At 38.8% G+C, this 14,747-nt stretch overlaps 1 protein-coding gene across 1 annotated transcript in view; it reads right to left on the bottom strand.

Moving 5' to 3' along the window:
• Nucleotides 1–599: 599 nt before the first annotated feature.
• The window catches only part of NALCN (sodium leak channel, non-selective), a 238,139-nt gene continuing 223,991 nt past the window's right edge, over nt 600–14,747 (bottom strand). The window contains exons 36-44 of the mRNA XM_086741316.1: nt 13,178–13,326; nt 12,446–12,539; nt 11,532–11,664; nt 10,849–10,964; nt 8,423–8,580; nt 7,604–7,754; nt 5,419–5,568; nt 4,624–4,741; nt 600–2,864 (exon numbers count right to left, since the gene is read on the bottom strand). Of these exons, the coding sequence (XP_086597442.1) occupies nt 2,671–2,864; nt 4,624–4,741; nt 5,419–5,568; nt 7,604–7,754; nt 8,423–8,580; nt 10,849–10,964; nt 11,532–11,664; nt 12,446–12,539; nt 13,178–13,326 (1,263 nt within the window). The 3' untranslated portion in view covers nt 600–2,670. The remainder of the gene's footprint in view (nt 2,865–4,623; nt 4,742–5,418; nt 5,569–7,603; nt 7,755–8,422; nt 8,581–10,848; nt 10,965–11,531; nt 11,665–12,445; nt 12,540–13,177; nt 13,327–14,747) is intronic.

The raw sequence follows: 14,747 nt of genomic DNA, 5'->3' as shown, positions 1-14,747 counted from the left end.
GTAGAAGGTTATCACTTTCTTTAGTAATGTCTGGGGTGCCATATTACGGAGGTTTTCACCTTAACCTAGTTGCCTAGGTTCTCTAATATGTATTATTTTCATAGCTTTGTAACTCCGTTTCACTTCCTATATCTGCAAAAGTAAAATGGAGGAATAAACAGGTGAGCACTGCTTTCCCAGGGCCACCTTGCCAGGTAAAGCAGATGGTCCAAGGATCTCCAGTGCTTTGGAAGATATTGGAAGGTAGTCCATGAAACCACTACAATATTTCCACCCCAAATATCCCCCTGATGTGCACACACATACATGCACACACATATGTGCGTGCATATTTACATCCAGGCTCTAAAGCAAACAAAGAAAGTGAGTTAAATAAAAATTTACTCCTATTTTTTGAATGAGACCTCTTATGGCAGTACCGATGAGGTCTGTTGCTGGACTTCTCATCGAAAAAACAAGGGCCCTCCAATTTGTTGGAAGAGTTTGAAAGCACCTCTTTAAATAATCCTGTACAAACCATACACCTAGCCACTATGCAGCATCATCACAGATGAGCCAGATATAGTGAATGCAGTTAGAATGAAAACCAGAGGGAGGAATATTGCTTAAAGCGACTCACTTTTATTGACAGAGTACTGTAAGGCAAGGAAAAAATGTTTGCCAGATTTTTTAAAAAGAAGATTTGCAGCAAGAATGACTCAGATCTGCATTTCAATATATTATTGAACTTTCAAAGATACTATCTTTTATAAATCCAATATTTATCTTTTTGTCATATATACAAAAGCTCAGCTTAAACAAGCACGAAATAGAACAGAAAATAATGAATTTGCATATGAAGTTTCATTGATGGTTCATAATCTAGTAAACAAGAAAATGCACGCGTTCTGTTACTACAGAGTTACAGCTGACTAGATTTAAACTTAAATAAACCCCAAAACGGATAAAGAAACCACAAAATACAGATGTATTCAATATGACTGTTTTTGAAAAAATTCTAAACCATGTTCAACCATACACAGGGAACAAAACATTGATAGATGCCAAGAAAACTGTATTTTATGGCCAAAACTGATCTTGCATTTATAGTGAAGGCATCTGTGAAAACAATGCTGTATTCTGACCACTCTATGTTAAAATTTTGGCCAGAAAACATCGCAAAGCACTGGCTTTTGTCTGTTTTTTAAAGGATGTCTTTTTAAAGTGGTGTTGTACATTAACTGTGAGCCTCTTACAAGATCTCACATCAGGCCATGTTAGAGCAACCTATCATTTCCATAGGAAACAATGGTAACGGAAAGGTCCCAGCTATGCTAAAAAACCCAACTGGGGGCTGAGCAACAAAATCTGCAACCTTTTAGTTCTTCCTTGAGGGAAGGCACATTTTTAACTGACATTTTTAAGCAGTCTTAAAATCTGAAACCAACAAACTCTGCTGCTTTTTGCGGCTTTTCTTCTCCACCTGTCTCTGTATAGCCTTGGCCTTTCACTGGATAAACTTTTAGAAAGGGGTAGCTGCTTTTTCACCAGTAATAATGTAGCAGTAGTGGTGCTTCATAAAATAAAAGAAGGCTAGCATGTCCAGATGTGATGCATCGGGATAAAGGGACAACGGTACTTACCCACAGCACAGCGTCATGCCTTAGCTTCACAGGGCTGTAGCATGAGTAGTAACATGGGTAAGTAACTTTTATTTCTACCTATACAGGCAAAATGGAACTCTAATTTAAAAGCCATACAATACTAGTCTGTAATTAGAACCCCCAACATGCTAATTTTTATCACACAGACAAGAAGAAAGTTATCTTACGACTACACGAGGGAATGGCACCCAATTGACAGGAGAATAATGACACCACACGTGTGCAACCAGAATATTCTGAAAATGAAACATAAACCATATTTTTCACATGGAGATCTTTTGCTAGGTTCTTAAATGCACAGTTTTCATGTCTTTTTTTCGTCTTTTTTTTTCACTGTTTTCTCTATGAAAATCAAGCTCTTCACGTAATTAACCCCAAATATATTTACATTTTAAAAGCCAATCCTTCACCTTTTGATTTTAAAATATGTTATCCTGTATCCTGCATATTTTAAAAAAAGGTCCAGAAATAGCTTAGATTTGTAATTCAGAATCTGTACTTTGTAAAAATACTTCCCTTGAACATGAAGTCAGTGCTGACCTCTTCAGGTCATTTGTGAATAATAAAATCTTTCTAAAGAAATGTTACTAAATAAGACCTGAAGGAAATCACAAAAAGAAGAAAGAAGAAATGCATTGCCCCTGTATTATAAAGTGTTGCCACTTTAAAGTACATTATAGGTTGAAGAAAAACACAGAGGTGTGTATATCAAAATATATTTTCATTATATAGCTACAGAACATGTGAAATTTTTCAATGCTCTGTCTGCTAAAGGCAATATAATATCTCTGGCTTTATTAGTACTGCTATTGTATACAGATTTCTTGAAGTACAGGTAGTACCTACAGAGGTGAATGCTAACATATAAGTGTGTGCTATGCTTCATATGGCAGAAGGATAAGCGTTTGAAAAAATGTATTACATTGATTTCAAAGAAATTGTACATCACACAGCGTCTTCAATTCTAAACACAGAAAATTAGATTGTACTTGATGTGGTTGTTGTTGCAGTATGACTTAAATTTTTCTCAGATATCAAGAAGGTCCTCTCCACTCTCATCACTCTCCACAGTTAATTGTCTTGTCCACCATTTCTTAACTTCTGATCCACAAGAAGCAGCATCAGACATGGGATTCATTTTACATACAACAGATTTCATAGTTGAACGTCCACCAAAACGGAGGTTGACTGAAGACACTGAATGGCTTATTGGTTTGGGGGCTATGAAATTAAACAGAAAGTTCTGTATTAGAGTAGATCTGCTTCTTGAACGTTTTTGCTTAGAATGCAAGTGTATGGATCTAGCTGGAATGGGGTAGCTTTAAACTAATCTGGTGCAGAAAGAGTAGGGCTCTGTTCTAATGTCTTTCTTTTCAGCTCCAGCTGTTCACCCCACTCCCACTAACCTGCCGGCACAGCAGTTTAGCTGAGCCATGCCTCATTTCCTTCTGCTGGGATAGCTGATGCAAGAAGTCTCCTCTTAGCCAGCTAACTGCAAACTAAACAGTTTAGGCAGTACTTAGATGAGCTGACTTGCTGGCAAAACGGTGGAAGTGGTAAGTGCCAGAAAAAGGAAGGGAAAAGTGCATGTAGAGTAAGCAACTACACCTAGAAAGTGATATTTAACTATGGCCTAGGGGTGGAAGCCAGTACAAGGTGCTGGTATGGCTTTAGGAAAGCAGTAAAATGTGTGTAAGTATATTAAGATCTTAATGATGCTATTCATGATCTTAAATACATGTCTTTGTTGGACTAGGGGCAGAGTACTTATCATCTGCTGGGCTGTACTGTGCATGGATGTGACCCTCCTTTTCTGAGATCATCCACAGAGGAACACTCAAGAGTGTCATGGCCAAGATGAGTGCTAAGAAAGGAAACCCTGAACTCCTCATTCTCACTTAAAAAACCTACCCAGCTGGCTACAATAGTGCAATTTCTCCTTAGCACTCTCCCTCTTTTACTATTTCTCTCTGTTCCAACAAAATGTTGATCTTTGCTGCTCAGTGACATTTAAGCAGAAAATATGGATTGAAAGCTCTCTATTAACTTGCCCTGTTTCTTGGAAAAGTACTCTCATCACAAAAGTAGGGTCAATGGTACTCATAGCATGACCATCTCTTCTACTTCTACCTAGACATGATTAGGGTCTGAACAGTGGCAACCTTTGAAGGTAGTGCTCTGACTTGGAATAGGACTGGCTGAAATATGACTGCTGAAAGCAGGTTGATGTGCACACACCTAACCATTTGGTCACGAATGTGGCAGGCAACAGAGGTCAATATGCACTTTAAGAGATAGTGTTTCAGGTGGTGGAGAGTGCTTTTGAGATAAAGACTTAAAAAGGCCTCAGCTGGTACCTATGCAGCTCTCTCACTCTCCTATGAGCACTTTCCTATAAGGCATAGTCTAGCCTTTATTTTCTAGTGGACTGCAGTTACTAGAATAACTTGAGGATGTTTCCTATTTGTGAGCAAATAAATGGGAAATTGATTGTACACTTGGCCAATTCCTGGGTGAAGTGAAGTTATAAAAATGTATTATTATGGTGTAAGGTACAAATCATATGCTTGGTATGCTTAGACAAGACAAGGCACTCAGAAGTTATTACTGTCGTTAGGAAAAACTTCATTTTCAGTGTGCTTTGTATAATAAAAGAGAACTCTAAATGCACAAGGTGCTATCCAAGCACAAGGAACGGTGCAGCCCCCAATCCAAAGATCCTGGGGAAATGTATGAAAAAGCAACAAAACCCAACCACCTGCACATGACAATGCTTGAGCCCATCTTCCAAACTTTCAGAACTGGGAGGAAGGGGAGAGATTGCTGTATTTCATCATGCATGAGGGTAGAAAAACCCTGATGTGGGTGCAAGCAGCAGGTGGGAGGTAGAACTGTGAATCATGAAGCCTCTCATGGCCTTGTTATTGCACAGCAGTGATTTGGCATGTGGGGACTCTACTGGTAAATATTTTTCTCTTACCTGATGGCAAACGCCATTGTCCAAATTTCCGCTGAGGCTTCCCAGCATCTGCAGAGTCTTGTCGATAGCCACCTCTGTCAGAAAGTGTTGGGCTAAGGAGCTGCTGCTGGCTACTTGTCTAAACAGAGAAAAAAGAATCTCAGTCATAGTTCCCCATTGCATGGGGATAATCCTAAGATGGGCTATCTTTCTATTTTATTTCCAAGCTTTATATATGAATACAAACAAAACATTTTGACATTTGTTAATGCAGCATGGTTTCTATTCTTTACTGCCCCAGAAAATTACTACTAATAGGAAAAACAACAGGTCATTTGGGCTCAATTCCATTATACAATCCCACTGAAGGGTACAAAATTGTTCTCAGTCTTCTATGGTGGAGTCCTATGTTGCACATTCTTCACTCCCTACCCTGGAAGGGCCCAGGACTCCTACTCAGAGGACCCAGTGTGCCCAATGTTATCACTTTCAGTGCAAATACTACTTCAGAATGCTTGAACAGGAAAGCTGCACACCCCTCAGCCTGTACACAGCTCATCCTAGACTTGAAAGTTGGTGCTGCCGGAGTCGTATAGCTGAATTTGCCCTTTGTAATGATAGCAAGACATCAAACTAAGCTGAAGAATTACTGCCTTAGACCATCTTGCTTTTTACATCTGAAGGCTAAGACTGAAGCAAAACAAGATGTTGTTTTCAACTTCTCCAGGTAAAATGATGTTTAAAAAAGAACAAATAAGAAACAAGGAAGTTTTCTGAATTTGTTCTGAGTAGCCGATAGTCTTCTGGTTAACATACCTCTGGCTGCGCACTGTTATCCTGATTGACAGCATTCATATCTTCACTTGGTTGTGTTGTCTCAATGCTGGGAGGATTCAGAAATCGGCTCAACTCCTGCTGTTGACTCTCTCGCAGACTATGGATAATGCTGCACGACTGCTGTTGTTTCTAGCAAGGTACAATATGTGACAAGAAAAATGTTCTCATTGGTGTGTCACAGTGTCTGATTTTTTTTCAAAGCCTTCTAAATATTAAACCAAACGGTGAGCATCAGATGTGGACACCAGGTGCATTGATAAAGCTACATATATCAGATGGTCGCTATTTCAATAAAGTGACTTTCAACATATCTCTAACCTTTATGTAGGGAACAGAGGATGAGACTTAGAAACTGCATTAAGTAGAAGGAAAGTTGCTCAATTGTTGGTGTAAACCTGGAGTTTAAAAATGTATAAATTTTTAAATTTAGAGTTAAAAGCTCTTGCAAAGAAAAAGAAACAAGGAAATTGGTAGATACTCACTAAGAATTACACACAGGCATGAAAAAAACTTCTGATTTCTTTCATGGACTTTGGAACAGGCTGTCAATAAGACTGAATAAAACAGTAGTGGAGTAAAAAACCTTGGGATTGAGTATAGATTTACACAAATAGAAAAACAAAACCACAAATTAGATCTTACAATCTAATTTGCTTTTAAATTAAAATAAACAGCCCTTAGGAAGGGTTTCACTTTCCTGAGTAGTTTTCACATGCTCCCTCTAGAGAGACTTAGAGTCTAACAAGAGAATCTGAAAATATATATTAACTTCCATAATTACATTCAGTTTATAAAAGGTTCATATAATGTGAAATGATCTGAACCATATTATTAGAGTGAAATGAATAGCATATTTACTTTAACATAGTGTAATTCAATATCAAAATGAAATGAACAACAGAGTTGAACAAACTCAGAATTGAGAGCTGAGATTAAATTTGCTGCCATTGTTATTACAGAGATGAGATCAAAATGAAACTATCTGTCTGAATATGCCTTGAACATTGATGTTTCAGCTGGAATGTACATTACATTCAAATTGTCCTATTACATTTTTTGTAAATTTCCAAACAGAAAAAGCCAGATCCCATGATCACAGATCTCTGTGGAAAGCCTCCACGCATAAGGAGTAAGCTTTTATAAAAATAAAAAATATATGCATTAAAAGGACCCAGCCTTACAGTAACTGAAAAATCAGTCATCAAGGCAACCAGGCTGTGACTTTTTATATAAAGGAAGAGTTGGTTTTGGAAGACAAGAAAACAATAACTGCAAAGCGCAGAAAGTGTTTCTGATGATCAGAAGCACTGTGTAAACAGAATACAGAGGCACTGGCTAGGTCTATACCATTAAATTAAACAAACTGGGATTTCCTGCGGTGCTGAAGCCAAGTGATAGGCCAGGACTTACATGACCTCTACCTCATGGAGACAGCTTCAACCACTGCCTACTGGAAACCGTGCCTGGAGGACAGTGATGATCCCAGTAGGCAATGATCTGGGAGACCATATGGCAGTGGTCTGGGAGAGTATGAGTACACACGGGCCAAAACTGTGCCGAGCAACATGCTAATGAGTATGAGTGACTCCATCCCAGTCCTGAGCTAATGCCTTGCTTAATTCACTGGCATAGACACAGCTACTGTGTGCCATGCTTCACAGACCTGATTTGCATGTACACATTGCTCATTTGCACACACAATTACTGTAATGGCTCGCTCAAATGATGTATCTGTATAATGGTTCCATTTGAAGAGTCATCTGTGGGTGACCGATCATGGTATCTTCTGCCAGCAGAGGCAAGCAAATTATACAATTGCAATCTGTGAGGAAGGATTAGGCCTACAAGGTTTCATCAAATTACATTGTTTTCTCTTTATTCCTTTGACTTTGGTCTCTGCAAATGCATCTTCCTGCTGTATTGAAAAGATAGATAAATTTTTGTCAGGAAGACAGTTTTTGCCTTCAAAAGATACTTATTTTTGTAGCACTTGCAATTGAGCTGTAATATACTTTCTTTTTGCTGAGTTAGTAACTGCTACATAATTCTTCACATGAATATTATTGTGACTCCAGAGTAAATGAAGCATAGTGACAGCAAATTCCAGCATTGTTGAGCAGTACAATTTCTGCAACCATTTAGATCCTGATTTAGCTTGACTTACTGCTCTGATTCGCTTTAAGCACTTCTTCAGCCACATGCGTATGGTCTGTTTGGCCACCTCCTCTTCTATGGTATATTCCAGTTGTTCCCTAGCAAGCAGCTCTTCCAGTTGAAGACTTTTTCTGATATCAACAGACCTATATGAAAGCATACTGGAAGAAACATAGATTTATTAAAAAAAAAAAAATGCTGGTCACCTTACATTTTAATTTAGAAAATCAAAGTTCATACTTAAGACCTTAGTGCAAAAATGCGTAATTCACGTGTGTGCAATAGATTTGCATTTGAAGCTAAAAAATGCTGAGATGATCTCAGAAGAGACTTCTGGTGCTCAAAACAAATGAAGACATTATCACCTACATCTACCCATCCAATACAGGTGAGCTGCTGAACTGTAAGCAAGTATGGCATTTGTGGTGGTTTGGGTTTTTTTTCTTCCCCTAAGCGTTTACGCTTGGATAATGTTCCCATTTCTATTTTATTTCTAGTCAGATTTACTGTCACGTTGCTACGTGTGTAGCAACATTTCATTGCTTGGGATACAAGAACGACACATAACTGCTGATTATAACAAACTGTCTCCAATGAAAATATTAAATTTACTTAGAGCTGATTCCCCAGGACCTGTGTTTTCCATCACTAATTTTTTTTTCAGGAAAAAAAAAAAGGGGAAATCTAATTTTTTGTATTACATTTAAAATGCCAGTGCCTCTGTGGCTACCAGTCTTGCCTTTTCCCAGCCTAATGAGTACCTGTTAGCCTGGAGAGAAACACAGGCCATTATAATAATTCTACAAATTTAGAGAAAATCTCAGAGTACCTGAGCACGTCATGGAAAGTGACATCACCACCATTATGGAGTCGTTCCATTTCATAGCACATGTGCTTGAACAGCAGCTTGTCCTTGTCGAGATCCACCTCCAGCCTGCCTCGCAGAAGCCTCAGCAGAAATTTAACTCGGAAGGTAGGGATCACTCCCTGGGTAAAATAGCATAATAGATGGTAAATTATTACTGTGACCTAACAGCCAACTCAGACACTCAACTTGATCAGTGAGAAAAATGCTATTTCTCCAAAGACTCTGTGTCAAAACCTGGCCTATTTAAGTCACTGTGATTACATTACTGAAGAATGTACATATGTACCCAGCTCTTCAGCACATTCACGAAAGTCTTTGCTGTTATTTGACTGATACACAATAAGAATCTGTGGTGTTAATCTTGCCAGAAATTTTCAAAATTGCTTGGGGATTTAGTTTCCCCATTTGTATTAATCTGTAATGAGAATTATATGCCCAAATACCAGCCTTTGAAAAACTGAAATTAAACTACAATTTCAGCATGCATGGCTAGACTTACACCTGGCTGTAAAACTGTCCTCTTCTGTGTGCATCCTTGGACAGGAGAATGTTGGGAGTTTACTGGCTTTTCAAAGGTCTTCTGCTATAAGAGTCAACCTAGCACGTTGTACTTTTTGTGACAACAATTTTGATCTACTGTTAAAAATTAGGACTGAAAGTATTCCCCTCCAAAACTGTGGTATCCATACTCTTTAAATATTTTGTTCTGCTAAATAAGCCTGACTGGAACTATTTTTGCTGTAATGTGTTGTTCCACATCAGGGAAAGATACTGTCAGTGCTGGGCATGACAGATGCAGAACTCTCCACCTCCATCAGTACAGACTGTGGCTTCCATGTCCAGCACAGCCATGTGCCAACTACAAGCAACCAACTTGTTTCACCATAATGTTGTTCATATTCAAATCTTAGTGATGTCATGAATTATTCAGATGATGATTTAACTTGTGTGGGTGGCTGAACATCTCAGTCTCCCTGATGTTCTTCTCATCCCAGAATCACAGAATGGTTGAGGATGCCTTGTCCAACTCCCTCTGCTCAAGCAGAATCTTCTAAGGCCGGTTACCTGGGACCATGTCCAGATAGCTTTTGAATATCTCCAAGGATGGAGGCTCCGCAACCTCCCTGGGTAACCTGTGCCAGTGCTCAGTCATCCTCACTGTGAAAAGTCCTTCCTGATGTTCAGAGGGAACCTCATGTATTTCAGCTTGCCTCTCGTCCTATCACTGGGCACCACGGAGAAGAGCCTGGCTCTGTCCTCTTTGCATGCTCCCTTGAGGTATTTATAGACATTGATGAGATCTGCGCTGAGCCTTCTCTTCTCCAGGCTGAACAGTCTCAGCTCTCTCGGTCTCTTCCCACAGGAGAGATGCTTCAGGTCCCTTCATCATCTTTATGTTCCTTTGCTGGACTCTCTCCAGTATGTCTATGTTTCTGTTGTACAGAAGAGCACAGAACTGGACCAAGGACTCCAGGCGCGGCCACATCAGTGTTGAGCAGAGGAGAAGGATCCCCTCCCTTGGCCTGCTGGCAATACTTTGTCTAATGCAGCCGAGGATGTCACTGGCCTTCTTTTCCACAAGGGCACATTGCTGGCTCATGTTTAACTTGGTGTCCACCTGGACTCCCAGGTCCTTTCCTGCCAAGTTGCTTTCCAGATGGTTGGTCCCCAGCATGTATTGGTGCCTGTGGTTGCTTCTCCTTAGGTGCAGGAATTCACACTTCCCCTCGTTGAACTGCATAAGGTTCCTGTCATCCAATTTCTCCAGCCTGTTTAGGTCCCTCTGGATGGCAGCATGATCCTCTGCTGTATCAGCCATTCCTCCCAGTCTGGTGTCATCTGCAAACTTACTGAAGGTGCACTCTTCCCCATCATCCACATCATTAATGAAGATGTTGCACAGGATTGGACCCTATATTGATCCCTCAGGTACATCACTAGTTACTGGCCTCCAACTAGACTGTGCCACTGATCATCACCCTCTGGACCTGGACATTCAGCCAGTATCCAGTCCACCTCATCGTTTTCTCATCCAGCCCATACTTCATCAGCTTCTTTATGAGGATCTTATGGTAGACAATGCTGAAATCTCAGCAAGCTGAAAAACTCTCATGGAGCTGGGAGGAAAGATGCTATTGTATTTATCTTATGAATATCTACATTCATTTTAAAATCTACTATTGTAAGTACTTCACAATAGTAAAGATACAGGTTAGTATTTGAAATATTTGGGCCATGAACAGTGTTAGATCATGCTCACTGAATTTTTACAACCTGAACAGTAACTGCTCAGTAAGTTTGTCAGCATGCTTTGTCTTCCCCATATGTTTTCTTCAGGAAAAAATGTACATTTACTGAATTTCTGTGTTTATTATCAAGTTTCTTACCTCTCTTTTGTCATCAACCATGTTCCATATAATTTGAAAATGCCTAAGATCATTATAACTTAAAAGTTGATCTTCTTCGGTTGAATAAAACAACGAGAAATTCTCCACAATGATCGCTGAAAACCAGAAACCAAAAATATACTATAAAGAAAGCCTGCAGTTACATTCTAACTGGTTAATCTCTGTAAGCAACAATGAATTTTAACAGAATATGAATTCTGTTGTGGAAACTTCACTCTAATAAATGCCTTGAGTGTTCAGACAAGGATTCTGAATAGGTAATATACTGTTGTGCTACACCAATATTCACCGTATTAACTTTTTAAAAGCTATATCTTAAATGCTGGTGAGATGTCTAATCTAACATCTTCTAAAATCAATTAGGAGTATTCCAACAATGTTGGAAAAAATGTTAACTGGAGGAAGGAAAAGCTCAGAAAATAATATTCCTTATGAAAACTATACTCTACAAACACAACACGTCTCTTTGTTCAAAAGAACTTTAATTCCCAAACTTCCTAAGTTTTAGCATAAACCATGCCAGATAATTGTCAAAAACATATGCATATAAGATAGAAGTGAAGTACAAAGTAACCTCATACTTGAATAGCATAGTAGATTCAAATCTAACATACTACATGCCAAGATGGACCTTTTTACTATTAAAGTGTATTTTCACTTACCAACAAGCAAATTTAGCATGATGTATGCAATGATGACGTAAAAGGAACAGAAATACATAAGAGCACCAGCATAATTTCCACAGTCTGTTTTCCAGTAGGTGCTGTTATCTGGTGTACAAAATGGAGGTTGAACCTTCAAAACAAAAGAAAACAAAGCCAATCAATCACAATAAGATATTCTTAATTTCTCTGCAAGTATTACAATACTTATGACTATAATTTTTTTTTAAAGATTCACAGTTAGGGAATAGTGCTGTAAGCATTAGTGTGGACAATTTTTTATTGTTCCTTTAGCAGTCAGAAATCAGAAAACAGAATGAGGTATGACAAAAAAGGCCTAGGTGTGGACCTTGCTACCACACACAAGGCACATTATGCATTATGCCACTGTAAAGAAACAACTCGGTGCTCTGAAACAATGGTTTTCAAAAAGCTTCCCTGCCCATTAATTTTAAAAAAGAAGGGAACATGATTTTCATCGCAATGGAAACCACAGACAGAAATTTATTTGGGCAAAATAAAATGATTCCAGGACAAATTTCGACATCATTAAGACTGCCATTCACACGGAATGAGCCGAAGTGCAGGCATTAAAGACAAAGTTAATCTGAAAAGTCACCTTGCCACAGTCAAAACAGTGGGAGAAGTGAGTTATTGCACTTCTGATTTTGAAAACATCTTTTTATTTTTGTTTTTAAATCATGTAATAGCCTAGCCCCATGAAATATTACATTGTGAGTGTGTGATTGGAACTGCAATTTTTGTGTTATCTTCTGAGGTTTAGCAAACATCTCTTCAAGAGATAAAGCCAATCACAACATTCCTTGTACAAAGCTAAGATAGTGGAAGCACTTTGAGGTGCAAGGGTGTTTCCTGTTTCTTGCCTACTTTATCTCTGGCAGTATTGTATTTACCATACAGTCATGCATAATTTTGTTCCAGTCTTCTCCAGTAACTATTCTGAAGAGTACAGTAATAGCCTTGCCAGCTGATGAAAAATTTGCGTGTCTGTTTTAAGGAATAAGAGAGAGAGAGATATCATTTCATGTCCCAGAACTAAAACGTTGGCAAGAAAAAATGCAAATCATTTCCATTTTCTACTGTTCTACTATTTTAAACTGAAAACAGTTACAGTATTATTTTGAATAGACATAGGTCTGACTATTTTGGCTCATTTTATCAAAGAGTAAAAGCAGACTCAGAGCCAGATCCTATCTCCTGTCTCCATTTTCTTCCTGAAGTCTGATGATGCTCTTGACTGGGAAATCTCTAGTTAACAGCTAGTTCACAGAACTGTCCCCTCACTGTATATAAGCTTGGTATAAGGATCCTGTTCCTGGGTGATGATGATAAAGTGTAGTAGGTACACGGTGTTTCACCAGCTTGCGGCTAGCACAGTTCTGCTTTGAAACATATTGAATGAAGAACAGCTCTCAGTCTGCTCTGGGCTGGACCAGGTGTCACTTGGTCCAATGCATAAGGACTGGCAAGATGGCTTAGTGTTTCCTATCAGAAATTCTATTCAGAGCTCTTCAGCTAGACCTGGGGACTTGTCTGGTTGTTACCATGGATAAACTTCTCTCTAGCAGAATGTGAGTTTTTTGGGCTGTTCAAAGAACATCCCCATGAGGTAGTACATACTGTACCTGTTAATATTCTCTCCATATTTCACTGTACCAAATAAAACCACTCCAGCAAAAGCATAACAAAGAAGCAGCAAGAACATTCCCACTATGATGAAGAAACTCTTGTACATGCTGACAACCACAGTCAGGAGTAGCATTTTTAGTGTCACCTGGAATGACAAAGAAAAAGGAATTCATGACACCATTCAGGAAAGCAGAGATAAAAGGGGAAAGAGACTGATTGCACTTGCTATTTTAACAACAAATTCTTTACACATATACAATAACAGATGAGCCCAGTGAAACGGTACATTGTGAGTCTGATTGGAACTGAACATTTTGTGTCTTCCTCTGAAATTTAGTGTGCTTCTTAGTTGTTAAAGAGATCAGCACATATGCCTAATTAACAAGGTCAAGATGTTGCTCCTTAAAAACTATATACAGGGTAATACAGTGTAAGATAACACAGTAATAATATAGCATAAGCTTAACTATAATATTCTACAATCAGTAAACTCCCAAAGTATCAAAATTAGCATTGCACAAACAGTGGTGCAGTAAACAACTTCAGGCTTATCTGAAAGTGATCATAGAACCATAGAATAGTTTGGGTTGGAAGGGACCTTCAGAGGTCATCTAGTCCAACCCCCCTGCCAGGAGCAGGGACATCTCCAACCAGATCAGGTTGCTCAGAGCCCTGTCCAACATAACCTCGAATGTTTCCAGGGTTGGGCATCCACCACCTCTCTGGGCAACCTGTTCCAGTGTTTCACCACCCTCAGTGTACAAAATTATGCTGTTAGGTGGAAATCCCAGATACTGCAGCCTAGCTAAAGAAATGGGTTGATGCATAGAGAAGATTGCCTTAAGATCAGCATAACTTGATTAAACTAGTTAATTTCTCATGCAAGTTGGCCAAAGAGCTTAAAAAGAGAGCACAATTTTGGAAATAACATAGGCAGGATGCCTAGATAGTAGATATTACTTTTGCATGCATGCATACTGTACATTTTACTCTTGATAAAGTTATTGCCCTAAATTGCCCTAACATCCTTAACCAGTTTGGATGCTATGGAAAATTCTCTTTAATGGGACTGAGGGTAGCGGTTTTCTTTAGAATCATGCCAAACCGATAACTCATGCTGACTTTTATCCATCACATTGCATAACAACAGATAAATTAGCGAAACTGATGCAGCTCCAAACATGAAAGCACAAATGAGTAGGTTAAAACTGAAAAAAAAAACTTTAGAATCGATCAGAAAGCTTTGAAGGCAATCACTCAGCCTGGCTGCATAGGAGAAGCAAGAATTTTTCATCTGACTTTCAAGGCTCTATAGGCTCTGTGTAATTTCATTGAAGGAAAACTTTTTATCTTTTCTGAACAAACCCTCTGACTTAGTGTTCTTAACCCCAGCAACCCAGTATAGCAGTCTTTTTATCACATTTACTTTAATATGTCAGACTTCACAGAAAATGTTTGGATAGTCTAAAAAGTTCTCCAGCAAGAAAATGTAGAGTGTCACCACTTGTTAAACAAATGGGCTTATTCTCTGTCTATGCTTGTTCTGCCAGTCTGCTCTCAATTACA

The sequence above is a fragment of the Chlamydotis macqueenii genome, chromosome 1 (genome assembly GCF_036417535.1).
Source record: "Chlamydotis macqueenii isolate bChlMac1 chromosome 1, bChlMac1.mat, whole genome shotgun sequence".
Taxonomy (NCBI): Eukaryota; Metazoa; Chordata; class Aves; order Otidiformes; family Otididae; genus Chlamydotis; species Chlamydotis macqueenii.
This window is presented reverse-complemented; position numbering and strand designations above follow the sequence as displayed.